The sequence below is a fragment of the Lolium rigidum genome, chromosome 4, assembly GCF_022539505.1.
Source record: "Lolium rigidum isolate FL_2022 chromosome 4, APGP_CSIRO_Lrig_0.1, whole genome shotgun sequence".
NCBI classification, from domain to species: domain Eukaryota; kingdom Viridiplantae; phylum Streptophyta; class Magnoliopsida; order Poales; family Poaceae; genus Lolium; species Lolium rigidum.
Window position 1 is genome coordinate 131,697,104 of NC_061511.1, and position 24,331 is coordinate 131,721,434.

The window sequence follows — 24,331 nt, forward strand, 5'->3', positions numbered from 1 at the left end:
CGATCCCCACATCACGACGGATCCGAGGCAGACTGCCAACGGTCCCCTGCACCCTACGTGCAGACAGAGGGAGCCCTGCCGCCCTCCGGCCTTAGACCACTTTTCTGCATGCATCCTTTTTCGCTTTCCACGTCGTCGTCGTCAACCTTAGGCCACGGAGAAACCTCGGCGGCGACGTTTAGGGCAACCCGCCGGCTTCCTCCTCAGCCACCTCCGCCGGACGGCCGCCGCCGCAGAGCGTCCCGCGGCGAGACCGAGACGTGTGTCTGCGGTCACGGTGACCACGATCCCTTCCTCGCTCATCTCTCCTCGCGTCTCTGCTTCCATGCCTCCTGCCCGGATCATCACCCCTGCTCCGGCGCCTCCCGGAGCCACCGCCTCCGCCATCCTCGTCGGAGCTGCCTTCGTCGCCACCATCACTCGAAACATCGGCCGGGATCATGTCCTCCGCGTGCGCCACCCGCACCGTGACACAATACCGCAGCAAGGTCTTCTCCAGCGGGATCAGAGCGGAGCCAGGGAGAACAAGCCCTTCGTCCTCCTCCATCAGGTCGTCGGGTTCCTCATGGGCGCCACACCTCACTGTGTGGCGCCTGTGCGGTCGGCTTGAGTAGGGATTTGAGGGGGGGGGGGGGGGGCCGGCCGCCTTGGAGCTGAGGGAGGAGAAACAGAGAAGACAATGGCTGGGTGTGTGAGCGGCGCCACACAGCCTGCCATGTCAGCGCCGAGCACACCTCAGCGTCGAGGGCGCCACGTCGGATGGGAGAGTGGCGCCGGCCGCACTGGCACCACACAGTGAGGTGTGGCGCTCATGAGAGAGGCGCCATACAAAAGTGTTAGATGAGTGAAATAACCACCCAACCACTTGCTAATCATGCTAAATCATCTCAAAGTCCATCTCTGTAGCCTGCCGTGTGTTGGTACAATCTGACCGCATAGGAAAGTAAGTAATACACAGATGCTACTTTGAAAAAAAAAAGCAGCGTATATATTCTCAGCAACGATGAGTATGTCATATGCGTGAGGATTGATCAGAAGTCAACCTATCTGTGAGATGCTCACCCATCCTATCAGTGATTTGGTCAAAGATTTCTTGCTCTATGGTAAATTCTTCCCAGGTGTCAATGTCATCAGTTGTTTCATAATTGTTCAAATCGTCGTCCTCGTCGGAGGAAGATGAATAACCCGATTGATATGACATGTCCTACCTGGTGTCCTAAAGAAAATATTGGTACACATATTCATGGAATTAGTAACAACACGCATTACGAAAAGTAGGTGATGGTATGATGCACACATTGAGAAATAGAAAACGCACTTACAACTTGTTATCACACAAGCCAATGCTGTGCCGATCTACACAATCCAGCGAACGAAGACACTTCGCAGGTGCAGCCAAATAACATGGATGGAGAATGACAAGAGGTAAAGATCACCCGTGTGTGGACTGACTTTATGAGTCACACAATTAGGCACTGAGGTGAACTAGTCGTCCGGAAGGTGACTCCAGATCTTGATTTAGCACCCAGCTAGGAGGTGGAATAGTTCCACTCCACACACATGCACAGAGCATTGGACTTGTTCAGATTAGCTCACAACTAAACTTGACCGGTTCAATAAAAATACATAAAATGCGTAAGAGTTTTTGTAAACGATACTGAGCATCTAATATAAAACCTGTACTAAAGATCTGGAAATAAAGCAAATAATTAAAACATTCTTCACATCACAGCTCATAATCACTAAGTGCTATAGGGAGCCTACACACCAAATAATCTCTCTCATAACCTTTAGTGTCTTCAAATGCTCATTCTTCATTTCATCAGTCATCCCAATTGTATCTTGCATAAGGAGCGCTCTGTAAGCTTTCATCATCTCTGCCTCCTTTTCTTGTTTCTTAGCCTCCATGGTGTCCTTTGCCGCAAGGGCTGAGAGCCCTGCTGTTTCGGCGGAGAGCCTTGCTGTCTCGAGCTTCTCACTAGAGCAACGCTGCAGCATTTCTATCATATCTCTACGAGTTCTCTTAGCTTCTTCCTGAGTGGCTACCAACTTCTCGAGCAACTCCATATCAGCTGCAGCTTCTGTAGACTTCCCTTTGCCATTACGCTCAGCCTTGGCTGCTTTCACTCCTGTTGGACGGCCAATATCATCAAGGTCTATAGGAGAGGATGTATGCTTTCCTTGCTCCCCTGATTCTGAGGTCTTCCGCTTTTTTGTTTTCTCAAGCCACTCATTATATGTAAGCCATTTCGTGTCCTCGTTAATAGCGTGCCAACAATCCATGTGATGAAACTTTGCTTTGTAATCAGACTCATAGAAAGCATGGACTTTCTCCAACAGCTGAGCGTCGGACTGTCCACTAGCATATATGGCGGATGCCTTTGCCTTGGTATATGAGCACTGGAACTGGTACACTAGCTTATTAAGACAATGCCAATGATCTTTTGCTTGCTTTACTTGTCTTGTCCGGTTTTTTGGCGTGGTGCTGTTGAAGACATGAGTCACATCTGCCCAATGTTGATCACTCTTTTTGTTGTTCCCGTTAATTGGGTCAGTCGAGCAACGTAACCATGCACTCATCTACATCGTGAGAAAATTATATTAGTACTCTTGCTGATATACTAATTCAGATTACCAAACATGAGCATGCAAAAAAAGACTGACCAATCTTTCATCCTCGTTTGATGTCCATGCAAGTCGCTTCTCAGTTCTACAATCTCCATTCTCCTCACCACTTTCAAGATTGATGGATTGTTGTGGACCAGATGGTATCGGTGGAATGCTTGGCTTGGGAAGTGATGGTGATGGGTTCCCTGTGACACCGATGGTTGTGGCACAGCAAATGAAGTATAGTGGGGAGGACCACCAGCGTAATGAGCATTTTGCAACATGGCTTGCTGATTAGGTTGCTGTTGCGGAAGAGGAAAACCCTATGGGTTAAGCAAGTAGCTTATGAAACCATCTTGTGGACGAGGATCCATCCCCCCTGGACAAAAAGAGAGGCATCATATAGCAACAATATACAGGAACAGATCATGCAATCCACATGCCAAACGCAAGTGATTTTGACTCGCACTGACAGCTATTCTAGGCACAAGGAAATTTTATATAAGGCTCTCAAGGTTTGCTCTTCTCCAATTGCACCAATTGGTTAACTGAATGAATTTTCTCTAGTCTTACTGATAGAACAAGAACAAATTCTAATACCAAGAAATCTGTAGTGTCAGTAGTACCCTCTAATTTATTTCTGCTTTAAGTCAACCATCCATTGATGTATGCAGGAAAGAGGTGAAAGTATGCAAATCATTTACTTCTTACTGCTATCTACATCTCCAATAATTAGACTATTCTAAATCAGTACAGATCTGAAATCAAAGTAATTACTTCGGTTCCTCAAGTACAACCCCCTTCTTGAAACGTTCAAAGGAGAATAATAAAAAAAGAAAAGGAAGTGCAAAGCAGCCACAGCAAGCACTAATCATGCAAGCGAGTAAGCGTGATTTCAGATGTGGGACGCGAGGCTAGCTGGATGTGCGGAAAATCTATAACAATGGTAGCATCAACATGTCCTACAAGATCTTGGTACAATCCAAATTGGGCAGCTGAGAAGAACACAAATCATACCAATCTGTCGGGGGGAAGAACTCATAGCGGGCGGCCGCTGGATTCCATGGATGCTTGTCCGTCGCCGGAGCTTGAATCGGCTCGGCGGCCGCCCCGGGGCGGCAACCGGCGGCTGCGTGCTCAGCGGCAGGGACATGCGCAGGCTTCCATGGTGGCGGCGGCGGCGGTGCAGGGACCCGCGTCGATTTGCGCCCCATCCTTCAAGCTCCACAAAAGCCACGACAGGACGTAATCAAATTTCCGACCTGGACAGTTTTACAGACAGCTAACTAGACACCACTGTACATGCCCTAACAGGGGTGTCAGGAAGCCCAAACAAGGTTTACCGACCATGGCGAATCACAACCGCTCCCAAAAACTCTGTTCCTCCCCACCCACCGCACCCACACCCTTGACCCTCCCCGCGGCGCCAGTACCCGCTCTGGATCTGCCATCAAGCTTTCAGATCTGCGTACAAAGGGCAGCTAATAGGGAAAGATCGAATGTGTTAGTCCCTACAGTTGGAGCTATGTTCAACACCAGCTGAACTCCAGGGAGAAGGCATATGAATTCTGCAGCTTATTTTCCTGTGCTGTTGTAACCTTGGATAAGAGGAGGTTACGGCCCTGGAGACACTTTGCAGCAAAGATGCGGTTTTCAGTACAAAAGCAATGTGGTTCAGGTGGAAATTCTTTCTAGGTCATGGTGATGTCACAGGAGAAGTTGAATGCCAAACCAGGTAACATAGTTAACTCGTTCATGTATTACTAGCCGAAAGATTTGCGGGTTGCATGCTTAACCAATATAATTTGTATGGCACGGCCAACATACTTTTATCTTGTATGGTGTGCTAGTGTTGTATTCATGCGAAATTTCCAGATATGTTTATGCTATGATTACACCATCTTAATTCTTATATCTACCTGCTGGCATGTCCGTTATGGCCTTGTTCAGTAGTGCATTTGGACAGTAAACCTGCCCTGAAAAATCATTGTGCATCAGCCATGTATTGAGAGTTGTATGGTGTGCTAGTGTTGTATTTCATGCGAAATTTCCAGATATGTTTATGCTATGATTAAACCATCTTAATTCTTATATCTACCTGCTGGCATGTCCGTTATGGCCTTGTTCAGTGGTGCATTTGGACAGTAAACCTGCCCTGAAAAATCATTGTGCATCAGCCATGTATTGAGAGTTGTTACTGCAAGGTGCTTCGTCTCTTATTTTCCTTCTGTGAATCATGTCATTTTCTCTCTTTGTTATACTTTTTAGGTACAATGTGTCATTAAGATGGACGATAAGTACTTGCCTGAAAACAATGGAGGCATGTAGCATTGATTCTTGAAGGCTATTTGTCATCCCTCTTATGGATGCGCTATATACCAACGACTAAACGAATGAGGTGCTGCAAGTCCTAATTAAGGAAATCCAATCACGAGATGAAGAGATGAAGATTGTTCTGAAGGTTGTTAAACAGCGTGTCAATACAGAGGGTGTAGAGGCTTATTATATCCGTAGTGACATCCTTCCAGAATTCTTCAAACACTTCTGGTTTAGGAGAATTGGCTCTAGATCATAGGAACTATACTTGTGGAAACAACCGTAGAGATGGCAAATAAGGTGGGGGTTACTGGTATGTTGGTAAGATTGCCGAGGTTCTGAAAGATGAAAGTGAGCCTTACAGGAGAATGGTGGTGGAAACTATTGAGAAGCTTGTGTTGGCGACCTCAGATATTGATCCTCGTATAGAGGACCTGCTTATTGATGGCATCCTGTATGCTTTCCAAGAGAAGACAAATTATGCAAATGCCATGCTTAATGGTTTTGGAACTGTTGTGAGTGCACTCGGCCAGATATCAAGCCTTACCTTCCTCAGCTATGTGGTGCCATCAAGTGGCGGTTGAACAACAAGTGCAAAAGTTAGGCAGCAAGCTGCTGATTTGATCTCAAGGATAGCCATTGCGATGAAGTAGAGCCAGGAGGAGCAGCTTATGGGTCACCTGAGTGTTGTGCCGTATGAGTAGTTGGGAGAGGCGTATATTGAGGTGCTGGGTTCAATTCTCAGATCACTGAAAGCTATTGTGAATGTATTGGCATGGCCAATATGAGATTTCCTATAAGGAACTTCTTCCTTGGCTGACCCCCATCTTGAAGAATAGTCACAAGAAGGTCCATGAGAACTGCATTGATCTAGTTGGTATTGCTTATCGTTGAGCAGAGTTTGTACCAGCTAGGGAGTGGATGAGGATTTGTTTTGAGCTGCTGAAAATGTTGAAGGCGCACAAGAAGGGTATCAGAAGAGCCACTGTGAACACATTTGGTTATATTGCGAAGGCAATTGGGCCACAGGACGTGTTGACCACTCTGTCGAATAACTTGAAGGTGAAGGAGCAACAGAACCCATGTTTGCACTACTGTAGCAATTGCTTGGTAAGATGAAATCATTTAGTTCACAGTTAACCATTTAGGTATAATAACTGAGTCAATGGTCATATACTACCATTTCCATTTTCATGCAAATTAGGTATAATTGATATCACTCTGCCTGTGCCTTATTGGGAAATAGACTTACTGGCACATGCATGGGGTCTTGGTAGAGGACTAGGAATTTGCTTCTTCATCACGTTTACATCTTCAGATAGCTACCCCGGATCTAGCCCATCCCCTGTTCTTGAGAGCTTAGGAACAATGGAGATCCACCACCACTCTCTTCTACGTGCCCTCTTTCTTTTCCTCCTCTGTTTTCTTCTGGCTTCCACTTCCACATGCACACTGAAGACCCTTGACAGGCATGGAATTCAGTCCTTTCTAGCCAATGTTAAAAATTTGGACTTCGATTGGGGTAGTGACCATGATGTCTGTAGCTTCAGAGGAATATTGTGCAAGAGAGAGAGGATTATATCGATCAACCTCAACAAGCGAGGGCTGACTGGATACCTTGGATCGGCGCGTTACTTGACTGCTCTCGAGGTCCTCTCCCTGGAAGGAAATGCCCTGTATGGGCGCATCCCATCAATCAGTGGGTTACAAAATCTAACCCGCTTGGATCTGAGTGGAAACTTATTTACCTCTTTTACTCACGACTTCCTACGGAATTTGCCTTCGCTGCAGCATCTCTACCTCGAGAACCTGCCATTGCAGCCATGGACCATCCCCGACTCGGTGGCTGGGTGCAATTACCTTCAGTATTTGCATGCTTCAAATTCATCAATAACTGGTGGCTTCCCACTCGCTCTTTCTCATGTCACTTCCCTCCTGGAGTTGTCCCTTTCTCGGAATGAGCTATCAGGTGTGTTGCCGTCCTGGGTAGGTGGTTTTGTGAGTATTACGTGGCTGGATCTTGCCGGGCAGAATATGTCCGGTCCAGTTGAAGTGTTATCAAAGCTGACGAATTTGGAAGGTCTAGTGCTCAGCGAGAACAAATTCTCTGGCAGCATCCCTGATCTCTCTGCATTAAAGAATCTGCAGTTGTTCTGGGCAGACAGCAATTTATTTTCTGGCTTGGTCCCAGAGAATATGGGCAGTATGGCTAAGATGAAGAGTTTAAACCTTGCAAACAACTTCCTTCAGGGCCCCCTACCAAGTTTCCCTAATGTAAGTATGGCCCTGGTTGATGCGAATAGTTTTTGTCAGGATTACCCTGCACCATGTAGTTCGCAGGTGAATATATTTCTGAAGATAGCAGAAGGGTTCAATTTCCCTCTCGAACTTGCAGAATCCTGGGTGGGTAATGACCCATGCAACAATTGGGTAGGCGTGTCATGCACTGCACACTCTGTTATATCGCTTGACCTCCATGAAAAAGGGCTCACAGGAATTATTTCTAGTTCAGTAGCAAAATTAGCAGCCCTCGAGAAACTGATTCTGTCCGGTAACAGATTGAAAGGAAACATACCGAGTACATTGCCTGAGATGCCAAACATTCTCCTTCTTGATGTGAGGAATAATAATCTAACCGGCAAAATCCCATTATTCAAACCTAATGTAACTGTTCTCACTGATGGAAACATGTTTGAGCCAAGCCCTGATGGCACAGGAAGATCAGAGCAGAGGAAAATTCTTATCTTTGCTTCCATTCCTTCCTCAGTGGTCCTGCTTTGCATTGTTGTTTTTATAGTCTATAAAGTGAAGAGTAAACCCAGGGCAGAGTACAAGCTTACAGGAATTCAAGTAGCTGACATTTGCACAACAAATATAATTCAACTATCAGTTGAAGAAGTTTTAAAAGCCACTGAAGACTTCTGCCATGATCGCTTTCTAGGTAAAGGTGGTTACGGGGCAGTGTTCAAGGGAAATTATAACGGAAAATGTGTTGCCATGAAAAGGAGCCACGTTGACAATGATGGAGTAAAAGGGCAGAAGGAATTTCTAGCAGAGATCAATGTGCTATCACATATGCAACACCGCAACGTCCTTAAATTATTAGGCTTCTGCATTGAAGGTAGCATGAATGTACTTATGTACGAATATATGAGCAAGGGAACTTTGAGCTCAAACCTATTTGGTGATCATGTTAGCACTTGTCTGACTTTGAGCCAAAGATTACAAATTGCTTTTGATATTGCGACTGGCATACAGTACCTACATAAACATGCAGACAGTGTTTATGTCCATCTGGACCTGAAAAGTTCAAATATACTGCTTGATGATAAATTAAGAGCCGTGGTGGCTGACTTCGGACTGGTTAGGAAGATCAGCACTACATCTACATTCACAAAGACAGAAAAGGTTATCGGAACATTGGGGTACATGTCTCCAGAGTATTTGCGTAAGTTTTTATTCCTACTATCTCTTTAATCTTCTTGTCCCATTGTAAGTGTTCAAGTTTTGTTAATTTACATTGTGCTTTGACAGTGCTCGGAATGATAAGCTTAAAAGCCGACATTTACGCGTTTGGCACCATCTTGCTGGAATTGATATCCGGCAAGACTGTCAACGACCAATCACTCCCTGAAGGCGAAACTCTCATCAGTATATTCGCTGGCCAATCAGTCGACCAAGAAATCCTTAAGGATAATATGGATATTTCTTTTGTTTTAAGTGGTGGAGATTTTGAGTGCCTGCTGCAATTAGCAAACCTCGCCCAGCAATGCGTGTCTCGGAGACCAAGAAAAAGGCCAAATATAGATCACTGTGTGAAAACTCTTGGGAACCTACTCCCAAGCTGGTGTGCTGTGGTTAATGATGACGAGCAAGATACCAGCGAGCTAATTCAGAATTGGCATGGACACTGCTCAACAAATTCTACTAATGAAAGTAGAAACTTGTCCTTGCTTCCGGACACACAGGTTTACCATTTTTTCTGAATGATTTTGGATTCACATGCATTAATGAGTAACCATATAGAAGGTGAAATGTGTACGTCGATGTGCATTTCACAAATGATTTTAGTTTTTACTCCATGTTAACACACCATGGCTATTTTATGCAGCCTCTTTCATGTGAACTGGGACCTGGTATTCTTGGAAACATCTTTGATGGAAGCCAGGTAAGATAAATGCAGAAAATGGCGCATTTATTACGCTTAACAAGAATTTTTGTTCTGATGGTATTGACTTTATAATCTTCTCATTGCAGCGCCCTCTGAAAACTATTGCTATCAAATCCGGAGATGTCGGACCATGTGGTGTTTCAGTCCCTACCCTCAATAAAGATCAGCTTTGGGAATTCCATCCAAATAAGCTAGGTAATTTACATTCTAACATGCTATAAAAAATAGACATGCTTTTAAATGCCTCTTCTTATGTTTTTCTTGTTCATAAAACTCAATGATTTGGTCCTTTGTTTCAGGTGTTAGAGATGCTATCGCAAATGGACATCTATATGCTGTGAGTTAGCTGGATATCTATTTTCCTTATTTATAATTTATTTACTATCTGGCATTCTAGTCTAAGTTCATTTGACGACCTATTAATTTTTATGCAGGATACAGAGCTGGAACTGGAGTTTCAGGGCATTAAGACAGAGTTTACTTGTCATGCGGGGCCAAGCTACAGTCGTCGCAAGGGCAAGGGCCCTGCGGCCCCTTAGAGTCCTCCTAGTTTAAGTTAGTAGAGTTTAGGTATAATTGGAAAGGTTTAGTCCCGAAGAAGGTTACCCTGCCAATTACCTAAACTAGAGTTAGAGTTAGATGCAAATTCTGTAATTGGCTATTATATAAAGCCATCCCTATGCGTTTTAATGAACAAGCTTTCCTATGCATTTCCTATCCTGAATCCAAATAGTTACTTTGCATCTTTCCTGTGTTTTGAGTTCCTGTGGGATTTGAAAGGTATGAAATCTCAATTCCTGTATATTTCTTATTCCTATGTTTTTCCTATCCTGTGTTCCGAATGGGGCCTTAATGAATGTGACGCAGTGATCTTTTCTCCAAAAAAAAAGAACAACTAAAATGAGGAAAATCTTCAGAATATATAATATCTCTAATTTTCTTAAGGGCTAAGGGGTAACTTTCTAATCTAAAAATAACTTACTGACCAAGAATATTTGAGAATTATATTCCTTGAGTAGAACCAGCTAGGGCTGGGTGGAATAACATGTTGAGATGGCATAATAACAATTTCGTAACAAAGCGAGGTCAAAGCTCGGGATGCCAGGTCAGGTGTTGCACCCAGAAAAGGTTCAAGTCTAGGGCAATTTTTAAAAATATTATTAATTTTTCTTTAATTTCACAAATGTTACGCGTTTTTAAATATTTTCAAAAAAATTGCGGCGCCGAGCTCGAGAATCCTGAAATGGGCCTTTCGGGCTAGGCTAACCCGACAGGCCAAGATTTCTTAAGCCCCGTCCAGTGACAGAACTGGTCAGGCTGGCCAAGTCTAGAGCAGTCATGTTTCTCGTCATAGGCACCACTAGCTCATCAACTGTGTGTCCCTACAGCTGTTACCTGGAGGCCTCGCTTTGCTTGGTTTGAGAGAGACACAAGTGGATTTACCATTTCCATCGGCTACATCTACACCAATAGGCTCCAGCTCGACATCTCCTAGTACATAGCTGCGAACAGCCCCATCACCTAGGAGAACCCTAAAAATCACCTCCCACTAGCTTCGGGTGGACAGGGCCACATGATCCCTTTATTCTCTTCACTTCTATTTATTTATTTTAACAAAAATCACTGCCCCACCAAAGCCTTCATGCCGCAGATACCTCTTCCACCACCGCCGCCTCTTTCTACACACTCCTTCCCCTTCGTAACTGATGAGGGACACTATATAAAATAAAATAAAAATAACATAAATAAGATCCAGTACTAGCTTCTACACACTTCTACTATATTCTAGGTAATATGGTCCCCTAGTTATGTGTGTTGTAGTGGTTTCCAGAGTATTCTAGTATAAGTTGTAACTAGGATATTTGTAGTTCTTTCCCTAGATTATGTAGTGTTCTCTAGAACACTCTAGTTGTAAGTAGGGCTAAGTAGTGAAGGCTCATGCAGCCTATAAATAGAGGTCCAACCTCTACCTATGGAATCGGACTATGTACCCCTATTTATCAAATAATAATGGAACCTTGTGTTCTGTCTTAAGATCTTGGACTAGATCTTGTGTGTTGAGAGTTTTGGATTGAACTCTTGACAGCCCCGCCCCTAGAGCGATATCTAGCCTACGCACCTAGAGCGATATCTAGCACAGCACGTTGAAGCGGTTCCTTCAACAATTGTGCTGTCCACGTTGTAGCAACACGGTGGAGTTGTTCCTCCACAACCTTGTGCTGCTTCAGGTGGTATCAGAGCCTTGCTGATCCGATCCAGCTGTTGGTCTCCTCATTGAGAGCTGCACCAAGCAATGGAGGAATTGGGGAAAAGAGTGGATGTTGTAGATCAACAAATCCAAGCGCTCCGTGAAGACCTTAACCGCAGATTTGATCAGCTAGTTGAGATGGTAAGAAAGGGTGTTCCTCCTATTGCCAATGAAGAATCATCAAAGGAGGCAGATGATAGGCGTCGAAGAATGGGAGGTCGTATTGAAGCAAAAACACCTCATTCACGAGTTGTTCAGCGTACTTCAAGGAGGCCAATGTATGCTGAAGCTTCCGAAGGTGACGAATATGACGAGGGCCTTGAAGAACCTGATCTCCATACATATCCGAGAGTACACCGCTCTACATATGCGAGGGATACATACAAGGTGAGAGCTGAGATCCCCACTTTTAATGGAAATGTTGATATTGAGGGGTGCCTTGATTGGTTGTATGAGGTGGAGACTTTCTTTGAGGTTATGGATATTCCGGAAGATCGTAGAGTTTCTTTGGTTGCATACAAGCTAAAAGGAGGAGCTGGTGCATGGTGGCATCGCCTTCAAGAAGATCGCAGGCTAAGAGGAGAACCTCGTGTGAGATCTTGGCGGCAGATGAAGAATCTTTTGAAAGGGAGATTTTTGCCTGCAGATTACGATCAGATCCTATTTATTCAGTTTCAGAATTGTGCTCAAGGAAATAGGACCGTTTCAGAATACACGGAGGAGTTCCTAAGGCTACAAGTGAGGTGCCACCTTGGTGAAACTGAAGATCAACAAGTTGCAAGATACATCAATGGTCTCAATGATGCTATCCAGGACCGTTTGATGATGCAGCAAATTTGGTCCCTTGATCAAGCACAAGCTCTAGCATTAAAGGCAGAGAGATTGGTAAAGGCAAGAAAGGCAAGTAAGGCTCCATATTCTCATGTGGAAGACTCATTTGGGAGTCACTCCCACGGAATGGAAGAAGAGACCACTCAACCCGGTGCAAAAGAAACTGTCCCAAAGCAAGCCAGAGGTAAGAGTAGGGCAAAGCCTGTGATAAAATGCTATAAATGTGGTGAAGAGGGACATGTATCTAGCAATTGCCCATTGAGGAAATTTGTCAACACAACAATCCATGATGGCAAAGATGGCGAAGAATATGAATCTGAAGATGTAGAAGGACAAGATATTTGTGAAGAAGAGGGAGAAGAGGTGGTATGCGTGATTCAGCGCCCCTTGTGCTCAACACCGCAGCCCGACAACACACAACAAAAGAAATTATTTGAGAGCAAATGCACAGTGAATGGCAAGGTATGCAAATTAGTGATTGATGGTTGCAGCTGTGAAAACCTTATCTCTCAGAATTTGGTGAATCATTTAAAGCTTGAGACTCATGATCATCCAAACCCCTACACTATTGGGTGGATCAAGAAAGGAGTGAATATGAGGGTCACCAAACAATGCAACCTGCCACTCTCTTTGGGCAAGTATTATCTCTCAAGTATGTTATGTGATGTTGTTGATATGGATACCAACCATGTTCTTCTTGGGAGACCTTGGCAATTTGATGTGGATACAACACACGGAGGGAAGGAAAATTCTTACTCTTTCACTTGGAACAAGCGGAAGATCATCATTCTACCAAATCAATCAAATCGTAATAGCTCCAAGGAGAAGGAGAAAAGTGACCACAAACGGAGGCTAAAATCATTCCAGGTTGGTGATAAGGTGATGGTATACCTCCGGAAAGAAGGACCGCCATTAGACATCAAAGAGAAACTTAGATGGTGGAAATACAGGCCCTTCTCTGTTCTAAGGAAGATAAATGTTAATGCCTACATGATAGATCTTCCAGCTGAGATGGGAATATCCAACATATTCAATGTGGCAGACTTGGGTCTTTATCATCCAGAAGCACTCTATGAAGATAACTCGAGGTCGAGTTCTAAACAACCAGGGGAGAATGATGAGGGACACTATATAAAATAAAATAAAAATAACATAAATAAGATCCAGTACTAGCTTCTACACACTTCTACTATATTCTAGGTAATATGGTCCCCTAGTTATGTGTGTTGTAGTGGTTTCCAGAGTATTCTAGTATAAGTTGTAACTAGGATATTTGTAGTTCTTTCCCTAGATTATGTAGTGTTCTCTAGAACACTCTAGTTGTAAGTAGGGCTAAGTAGTGAAGGCTCATGCAGCCTATAAATAGAGGTCCAACCTCTACCTATGGAATCGGACTATGTACCCCTATTTATCAAATAATAATGGAACCTTGTGTTCTGTCTTAAGATCTTGGACTAGATCTTGTGTGTTGAGAGTTTTGGATTGAACTCTTGACAGCCCCGCCCCTAGAGCGATATCTAGCCTACGCACCTAGAGCGATATTGTGCTGCTTCAGTAACTAAAGGACATAGGCAACTCCATCATTGTAGAGGCACCCCAGCGCTCACATTGGTTGGACTCACCAGGTCACTGTGACAGCAATGGTCTAAAGTGCTAAAAAATAATACTATAATAATTACACGTTGTTCAACAACTGTGTGTCTTATAATGATCCCTGTCCCCAAAGGACCTTGACAATGGTATAACAAGATTGCATAGTTGCATACACAGATGAAGAAAAGAAGCTGTAAACCATAACTTAGTCCAAGTGAAAAGAAAATGAAAGCCAGAGGTAACATAACATATTTCCTGGGAATGACCAACATAGCATAATAATAGCATTGTACGACATCACAATGTTCAATAATATTGTATAAACAGAAAAAATCACAAGAACAACGATATACCACTACAAAAAGAGTTAAACTCGAGGGGATACGATGTACTATACCTGCCTATTATGAACATACTCCAAAAATGAAGGGACATCAGGATAGCGCACTTGAGTATCACTGTCTGCTTTAGGTGATTTTTGGAAACATACTATGTCCCCATCTTCAAGCTACAATATTTTCAAATTTGGGGAACTAATAATTAGCGGTTTTATTTGAATTATGTAATTCTCAAATTGAAAAAAAAAACATATTTACAAACCTGACTAGACCGGAATGTAAGTTTCTTGTCAATATGTCCACACATAACATTTGGTTCAAACTTAATTTCCTGCATGCAAAAATGGAACCACTTAGCATAATCGACCTTGTGAGATCATCACCATTTAACTTGATAACCCTCTAAAATGATTATTCTGAGTGGACCAGAGATAACTTGAAGAGCTTTGGAATGTGGACTGGATGTATAAATATATCAAATCATCAATTTAACTCTTGCCTCATACAGCTCAATCTCTTCTTCCGGTGTAAACCCAGCCATTTCATTTAATTTTCTCAGAATATCTGAAGGTTTCCCCAAAGCCTTTACAAAGAGCCTCCCCACAAAACTGCACCAAATGAAGAATAAAACATGTCAGCATGAGGAAATTTATAGCAATACATATGAAAGGATGATGAAGAGATCAATCAAAACAGAGCATGTACCAAACACTTCTTTTTCAGGGTTGTAGAGTTTGAAGAACAGAAGAATGTCTTCCTTGCTCTTCTCAGGAGGGAGAGGCTGCAGATCCTACATGAATAATTAGATGATAGTTAAACAACCTGCATCCAAGCCACACAGACTACAAAATAAAAACATGCATAAAAGGAAGGAAGCACAATTCCAGCATATCATTACCAGTCCAAATTCCACTTCCAAAAACAGCTTCAATTCAGCATTCTGTGCCTTGTTTGATATCTCCCGCAGTTGCCCCACCTGTGCGGTAAAAGACATAGTAGTTGGACCCATGGCATATAGCCACATACATACATAAAAGGTAAACAGCACTACTGGATTATACATTATTCACAAATTTTCCTAGAGTTGTCTAAACACTGGATTGGGGTAATGAGATGATTCTTGTGAACAATGAGCTTACTACAAACCAAATTTACAAATATACCTATAACAAAATACACTCATAGAAAATCTAGGCAACGGTGCACTCAAGTCCAAACTATACAAGTCTTGGTTTCTCCAAGTATCTGCATGCTACCGACTGCTGTATTTCTCCACAAGTTTGGTATGTCGTAAATGCTAACAAAAGAGCCACATTTGGAAGTTGTGTCAGTCTTTGGAAATGACAAAAGACTTTGACATTGTTTATGTTGTTCCTCTTGTAAAACTTTCATAGTTCGTAGTATGTCACAGCATAAAGAATTGACAGTAGATCTTAGTCAGTGAACAAAAGTAACAGTCAACTGGACATAAAGCCAATCAGAATGAGACAAGAGGGCAACAAGGTACAGTTTTACTTTCTGATGATGTACTTACGGATTGTGTTTCTTCATGAGGAGTTAATGGGCGATTTGGCCGGTACGTATGGTTTTGCCTCTTAGCCCACAACCAGAATCGCTGAAACTGTACTGGGATGCCATATTCCTTCGCAACTTCCTCCTGTTAAACCAGTTTTAAGCAGTTAGATTATAAATTGACATACGCATGTGATCATGTGTCGTTAAAAAGTAGTACCCTGGAACTTTAGTACCAATAACAACTTGCATAGAATTCCAGTGACATATTACCTTGAAAGTACTAAATGGTAATTGCTTCTGTATTTGGAAGCTGCGGACTTTTTCATGGTCCACCAGATCAAAATATATATCCTTACCAGTTTGCTCCTTCAAATCCTCATCTCGAGCAATCTGGATATAGTTTTCCAAACATGCGCGTCGTGAGCAACAAAGTCAACAAGAGAATACAGGTTATGATGAACATCAAAGATTAGCAGACCCTGACCTTTATGATGGTATAGAGATGCGCTTCAGCTTTTTCTTTCTTCTTATGTTCTTTCTCTTCTTGTTCTTTCTTCAACCTTATCTGCAGATAACAATTCATCATCCAAATGTGCCAAGACGAAGTAGTGGCATGCAAAATGAAGGGGAAAAATAAAACTATACGTACCCTTAAATGCTCAGCAATGTCCTTCTCGTCAACATTACACATTATTTTCTCTTTGTCGCTCTCACGAATGTATACAAGCATGTAGGCATTCGAAAACTTCGTAAATTTGAATGGAGTGTTGTTGAATCCAGGGTTTATTTGAGGTAACTGTTTAATTGAAAAGAGAGAGGTATGTGATAATGGTGATTTGAGAAGAACAAACATTTATCGGTCAATTTCAAAGTGAAACAGAACATACCTCTTCCTCACCCCCATATTGCTCTTCAAAGGCCTTCTTTGTATCTTCTTTTGTTACACGCTCATCATCAAATTTATACCTGATAACCATAATAATATGTCCAAAATTTGTCAATAATTGGAAACTGTTCGCCAATATTTAGAAATCAGAAAAATACGTATGTAAAGCTTGATTGACATCAAGGCAACTGTCAAGTAAAGAAGGCTATACAGGTGCAGAGGATTATGGCATTGGTAGGGGAACACAGACTATAGATTAGGGTTAAAAGAACTTTTGGGCAAAAAAGATGCATGCTATCACTTAACTAGTGACTTTACTGCTAACTTAACCCTGCCCTTAAGGAACAATTATTTGGGTGTGTTTGCATACACCAAAAACCTATTGGAACAAGTGATGGCTATGTGTTCTAAAGAAAATTATTGAAGTTCATGGTAGCTGACGGGTCATCACTGCTAAAAGGAAAACCCAGAACCATCTTATTAAATTCGCATAAGGGAGATGGAAAGGGGGCAATTTGGTCCAGTTAACAAATACTTGCATGAATTTACAAACTATACCAAGATTATAAGTATTCTCATATGTATGCAACAATTCATATGATACTTTGGATACTAGCATGGGAACGGTAGCGAAGCATCTAACAATCACACATCCTAGTAAAGAAGTTGGTAATTTGAAGCACGTCTATGTTCAGGTACCACCAAGTGGTCAGGCATAAGAGAAGAAGCTACTACTTGAGTAAACTATGGTACAAGAGATTAAAAAAAGTCATTAGAGAAACAACCATTGATCTGCTAGTGTTGGTCGTATGAACGCATAGTAGTGGCCACCATGTACTCCTCCACTATGAACAAGAACACTGAGAAAGCAAATAAACAGGGTTAGTAAGAAGGAAAATCCGTATACCGAGGAACTCTTGGCACACGCAAAAGATTGGCCTGCAAGTAACTGGATTACATAAACAAATTAAGGGGCTTTTTCGATCCTAGGTATTATTCAACCCATAGTTTGTTAAGATAATTAAGGCCCTTTATAGTTAGGAAGGTAGTCTACAAGATTCAGTTTTCCCAGAATTTAAATTATTGGCTTTGTACAGAGCACTACCCCACCTAGTTTTCACACACACACACACACAAAACAGCCCAATAACAATTTAAAAAAAAAAAATTATGTGTAAAACTTGCACAAACACATATTGACACACATTACTAACAAACATGAAATTCAAATAAAATGTAAGCTTTCTTAGGACTGACAAATTCTCAGCAGTCCACTCAGTGGGCAGATTCTTAGGAGTCGACCAGTGGTTTATGAATCATCATTCAGGAACGTTTTTGCATCATATGTAACCAAATGTTTGCATTGTAAGTTTTTGTCCACTATAGCATAGGAACGTTCTGAACTATAAGACGTTTTGGATATTTCAATATGTACATACGAACTAAAATGAGTGAACAGACACACTAAAACGTGTCGATATACATGTGACTTAGATAAATGCCAGAACTTTTTATAATTTGGAATGGAGGTTGTAGTAACCATGCATAGCATCTAGATAGAAGAAACAGATATTAGTGCTACAGTAACGTGTAACTTGTAACTTGAATTCCCAGAGCACCATAGTGAACTATTGTGGAACATGTAGTAGACAAATTACTTGACTACAAACAATTTAAAGTTCCTACAAATGTTACGCGTAACAAGAGTGATCACCTGTGGAGAGTATAAAGGTTTCTTATGCTCCTATCTGCATCTGGGGCAAGATACTTGCCATCATCTCTATCCAGATCAAGTTGCAGAGGAAACTCGTAGCGGTCATTGATCTGCACAAGCAGGCATAGATAGCAGAAATGACAAGCTCAGAACCAAGTGAATCAATACTCGAGAGCACCAAAGTTACATTTAATTGATCCGTTCTTTAACTTAATTTGTGCTAGCTTCTCAATCAGGTATCTAACAAGGAAAATGAAAGGAAGTGCGATACTATTTTCTCAGATGTGTGTGAGTGTGACAACGTACTACTATACATACTCCTTCCGGTTCAAAATGATTGCCCAAAAATAGATGTATCTAGACATGTTTTAATGTGTAGATACATCCATTTTTTGGGCAATTATTTTGAACCAGAGGGAGTATTACATATGGTAGTCACACCTTGTCTAGATGGAAATTCGACAAACTGCAGGTTGAATGGCAGATGAAAATTCACAAAAAATGAATAGAATTTGAAGCTACCATACTTGCACAAATGAGGTGTCCTCTGTAGGAATAGAGAGTACTTATTTGTCCCAGTACCTACTGTGGTTCATCTCATGTCCAATTAATTAATATATGACTTATTTCTTTACAAATAGCTCTGTAGGAATAGAAAGTACTTATTTGTCCCAGCACCTAATGTGGTTCATCTCATGTCCAATTAATTAATATATGACTTCTTTCTTTACAAATAGCTCTCGCCATGGCAATTTAATTGCTTACCTAGCAAAGCAAGAGCACGCCGCTAACTCAGAATAAGTTCACCGCATACAGATGAAATATGCTTGGACAAAACTACAGGAGTGCTCAGTATATCATGGGCATGTATCCTATACACATCAAAACGCTGACCTGCCCGAACACCTCCACTATTTACAATATTCAGAATGGTTGCACCAACTCAACTAGCTGAGCAACAAAACAGTTCCTCTACTATGCACGATCCACATCAAAACCCCGCTGCACTTCGATATGACACGTCAACCGTAACAGAATATTCCCCAATCCATCCCAATGTTGACATGAAATTCGAGTCATTTTTTTTCCACTCAAACGGTGTTTTACCATATAAGTTGGGTTTGGTGATATCCTAGAGCTTGGGTACCACAGATTCAACCATTTTAGCTGATGGACCACATGTTCATTGTCTTACATACATACAAACTATTTGGATGCAGAATTAAATTAACTCAACCTCAATGAGCTTTCCACGATCGACTCACACGGTCGAGCAGCTTGGTTGAGCTCATTTCTGGTTAGGCTCAGATATACATATATATAATAAAGCACTGTATCATGTTTAACCTTGTGACATGCTAATATGCATGTATATAAACGTGAGTTACCCAACCAAGCTCAAGGTTGAACTCTGCACATTGGCAACCCTGTCTGGACGTAGAGCCCAAGTACTTAGAGCGATTGGGTGATCATACATAGATTGTAATTCAATGGCAAGATAAGAACATGTTTATGGAGATGGTCATTCTCGTGGTTCATGTATTTCCATAAAAATGCAAAATCGCACTGTATGTTCCTTTCGCACAGTAGGTAGTACGTACATCATATGTTACATAAATAATTATAAAGGATAGGCAAACGCCTCAATAAATAAAAAAATATCAGTATAACAATAAATCAAAGTAAGTGTAAGGGTACGACAGTCCAAACCTTAACAATGGTGTCTCTCATATAATCATACTCAAAACGCTTTAGCTGAAGTTGCAAAACAGGTGGGAAATCGAGGAAGAGAACGCCTTTTTTTGCATCCTGAGATATCAAGATTGAATTCAAATCACCAAGATAACACCAAAACAAATTAACAAAAAAATCAGTGTTAAATTAAGTGCTCCTAAGTGCTGAGCAGAGACAAAATGCCTAGCGCTTAACTGTGGTAGGTGTGCGCTTAACACTTTAATCCTTCAGAAAAGGGAAAAGCGGAGGCAAAAAGCTTGCGGAAAATAACTAGTGGAGGGTTCACCCCTGTTCATAAAAGGTGACATGTGTCGACATGGACGGTGTTTCTTAACATGAAATTTTGACTGTTTCTTTTAATATGAATATGTTGGCAAAAATCTATTAAAATGTATTATTGCTTCATATACTCTATGAAAATTATTGTTACTATTCCTGTCTGACCAATCGAAATAACTTTTTATATACTAGTATAAAGTTAGAGAAGATTAAATGTGTGATTTCTAAAAGTAATCTATTTCTGAAAAGAGATAGTGCATGGTATGGTGATTTCTTATATCCGAACAAACGCATGACACAATTCCAATCAAGATCTTTATAAAGGAACCAACTGAAGTTTGTGTTTCACAACTTAATGGTGACCAGAGTATGCGGTGTGTATACCTGTAAACCATGATTCTCTGCATGATACTTGTTATCTCCCTCGAGACGCTCAACTTCAACATATTTATCGAACGATGCATACACGTCACGACAACCTTTAACATCAAGTTGGAGGTCTGCAAAGTCATAATACCGCATTATGCCGGCAATAAAGAATGAAACAGAGCTAATGTGAACCTGGTACCAAGATAATGAGTGGTTAAGTACCATAAAAGGACTCCTTCCTGTTGGATTTGTAGTCCACGTTTATACATTCGATGTAATTAATATGGTGACCCTCAAATAATTTCTCGATCGTTCCTTCTACAACAGTTCCCTAGGAAGAAAGCAAAATTAATAGCAGCTCATGTGATCCATATAGGCAGCTCTACACTAGACTCGTTACCTTCATCTTATCTTCGAGTTTCTCGCAGAGAACTCTATTGAGCTCTTGTACATCATGCTGCATGAAGGAATCATATGTGTCCCATCCAAAAGATTTAGTCAACTCTTTAGTAGCTACACTATTGTCACTGTACTGAAGTTTGTAGAAAAGGCTTTGCAGCGCCAAGGGAATACTTCCAGATGGCATGTCGTTTTCAGTGGTTGGCATATGGTACACAGCCTGAGAGAAAGCCTCAGTTAATCGGCTAGTACAGATAACAATAATGCCTAGAATGTTATAATGTGTTAATCCGGACCTTCCTGAAGTACGGTATGTGGTACAATGTTTGTAGAAGAGAGTTCATATAACAGGTCGCTCCTTGGTTTTTCAGACCAACATAACCTGTTTCCTTTTTGGAGTCATATGTCCAATAGTCAACCATCTTGCGGACAGCAACCTCTGCCTCTACAACAACAGTATCATTCACAAGGTAACCTCTACTTGGATCATATAGCTCACTCAGCGGCATAAAAGATGTGAAACCCCAATCGCTCTCACGTGCACTAAATTGGTGTTGAGTATCTGCCGGACAGAGAAGAATAGTGCATTAGCGATGCATTTATCTCACAAAATTTATTCATACATTGGAAAACAGAAAGATCAAGCAGCCATACTCAGCATCAGTAAATCAAGTGCAAATATCCTTCTTCATTAGCTACTAAGATGAACGAACAAAAGAAAAAAGAAGTGGCATGGAATTTGCAAGCACTGGCAGTTTTTGACTACGCTGTTAACAGTTAGGCAGTTTAGTGGAGACTAGAATAGCGCAAACACCAGTTTACTATCTGTTGCTTTCTGGTGTAAGTGCAAATTCAGATAATGCAGAGCATGGACATGATGAAGAATGAATAGACCTTTTCGTGTGGTGAACTTCTGATCAATCTGGTTTACAATAGCCAAGCTAAATTGAGCAGAGCGGCTCCAACCATATGGGAGGTTGGCCGAGTCGGCAACATCCAAGTACATGGACAGGTGCTCCACGTTATTCCCCTTGGGGAAAATAAGAACACGCCTGCACCACAGCGACCAATGTTACGAAGACAAAACATTCTGGAAACATTCTGTAGCTGCAGCTAGTGTAGTAGGTGAAAAATGCCAAGGGCTCACCATTTGAAACCACCGACAACAAACACATCCGAGTAGTGTTTCTTCCCGTTGAGCCTGGTGAAATTGGCGATTGTCCAAGTGAAGCGCGACGTCTGCGGGTCCTCTGGCGGCTGGCTCTCCGCCGTGCTGGCCGCTTCCGTCTGCGCCACCACTGCTACCACAGACACAAGACGCCCCCGCATTAGGAACCATCTAACCCAGCACGGCACGTTCCCGAATCACATTAGGAATCATCAGGCTGAAGCAAAGCAGCAACCGAGATAGCAGACGATATACCTTCCATGGGCTGGGCAGTGGCCGGCTCGGCGGCGGGTAGCTCCTGGTGGGGCACAAGCATCTCGTCGTTCTCCTGCTGCGAGTTAGGGGAAGCAAGGGAAGTCGTGTTAGATCCGGCGCGGGGGCAAAAACCCTAGAAGCGGGGGGGAGTAGCACCACCCGATCGCTGGACACCCAAGGCGGGGACCACCGGAAAGTACAGCCGCGGGTAGGGGAGATCGGGCAATGGCGATAAGGGGGGCCCTGCATGGGGGAGTACGGTACCTCGAGAGGGGCGGGAGTCATGATAGTCATGTCGGCGTCGGCGTCGGCGTCACCGTGAGCGTCGGCGGACGCAGCCACAGCCGCAGCGACGCGGGCGGGGCGGGAGACGGCGGAGGGGATGCGGCGAGGGCGGGGCGGAGCAGAGGGGGGTTGGGTTGTGGGGGGAGGAGTGGCCGCCGGGCGAGGTACGGGCTGCAGTATGGTATGGAGGACTTGAGTTTTTTTTGGAAGGGAAAGGGTGATTTGGTCTCTCCGGGCCAAGCACGCAAAACTTTAAAAAAAAAAAAAAAAAAAAAAAAAAAAATGAGACCAACCCAGGCACTAGCACCTGTTGGCATTTTTTTATAGAAGAAACTCCATAAGTGCACAGCGGGAGTACCAGGACTCGAACGCTGGCCGGCAGCCTGCGCTCCCGCAGAGCTAGCCAACGGACCGACGGCCCGTTCTCCAAGCACGCAAAACTAACTGCCACGGAAAATTAGAGATATGGAATAACCTAATTTACCGTGCTACAGTATCAAATCTCATATCAGTCATTAATTACAGCGGCACAACATGCAAAACTGCAAGATAGCCGTTTTGGCGGTTTTGAGCAGCAAAATTGCCACAACCGGCAAATCGGGACGAACCACAATACTATTTTTTTTTGCGGTGAACTATAAAACCAGCGTGGTAACTAATACAATAATTTAAAAAATGATAAAAAGTTTTAAAAACAATACAGAGTTGGTTAAAATAAATTTAAGCATTTTTGGAGGTTTAAACTCAAGACATACAGATTTGCACCAAAGGTTTCAACCAGCTAAGCTACCACTATGTTCTGTCAACTCTAGACAACGTTTATTTATAAAGCTGTAGGCCACGCACTCGCATGCACGCCACACAGGCAAGATGTGTGGCGCCGCTCGCATAGGCGCCACAAAAAAGGGTTAGATGAGTGAAATAGTTTGACCGGAGGGTCAGTCTGTGCTATAATTTCATAAAAGAGTTATTTTTGTGTAAATCGCCTCAGTTGGCTATCTATACATATACCTAATCTATATGTATATCTATATCTATACCTAATAAAGGAGCAAGGTTTTCGCCAAAAAGTTTCGTCAACGCTTTTTTTGGACCGTTTTGTCCTCCCACCAAATCACATAATACATAGAATTGCCACCATACCGGTTCGGCATTATTTTTTCTCCTCTCCAGAAACGATCCCTCTCCCTCGCTCACGCCCGATGTAGCCACCGCATACGAAAGGAGTCCTTCTAAATTACATATGACGCACCATGCCGTTTTCTACGCTGGTTGCTCTGTGGATTGGCTTTCGTCCCATCTGTGGTGGACAGGGCTTGCCTGCGGCGCGGCCGTGCGCCCATCCGTGCGACGCGCCCGTTTCTTAACCATCGCACGGTTCTGTTTCGTTTTCATCTCAGGCATTTCTTTTCCGATTAAAAAAATCACAAATACAGTGGTAAACTTGTAATACATGTATCTTCATTCACGACGTCCAGGATGGAGAAGGTCATCCGCAGAGGCGAGTCTTCGGCGTCCGCCTCACGACGTCGGGCGGCGTCCGTGGCTAGCTTGGACTTGAAGAGGCCCTTCATCTTGGCGCCGTCGTCCGCGGCCGGCGCGGCGCGGCGGAGAGGGCAAGGG

General features: G+C 42.7%; 1 protein-coding gene across 1 annotated transcript; it reads right to left on the reverse strand.

The window, feature by feature from the left end:
* Nucleotides 1-1,587: 1,587 nt before the first annotated feature.
* LOC124705656 (ubiquitin C-terminal hydrolase 12-like) lies at nt 1,588-22,770 on the reverse strand. Its single transcript, XM_047237359.1, has 24 exons — nt 22,688-22,770; nt 22,424-22,499; nt 22,148-22,298; nt 21,895-22,052; nt 21,297-21,562; nt 21,002-21,220; nt 20,824-20,932; nt 20,617-20,732; nt 19,930-20,028; nt 18,220-18,329; nt 17,291-17,365; nt 16,507-16,585; nt 16,269-16,415; nt 16,104-16,184; nt 15,890-16,009; nt 15,639-15,761; nt 15,003-15,080; nt 14,810-14,894; nt 14,604-14,712; nt 14,367-14,435; nt 14,164-14,274; nt 8,101-10,810; nt 2,665-2,986; nt 1,588-2,580 (listed from the first exon to the last, which is right to left on the reverse strand). Exons 1-19 carry the CDS (start codon nt 22,715-22,717, stop codon nt 14,690-14,692), a joined length of 2,145 nt encoding a protein of 714 aa, XP_047093315.1. The 5' UTR covers nt 22,718-22,770; the 3' UTR covers nt 1,588-2,580; nt 2,665-2,986; nt 8,101-10,810; nt 14,164-14,274; nt 14,367-14,435; nt 14,604-14,689.
* Nucleotides 22,771-24,331: the final 1,561 nt, after the last annotated feature.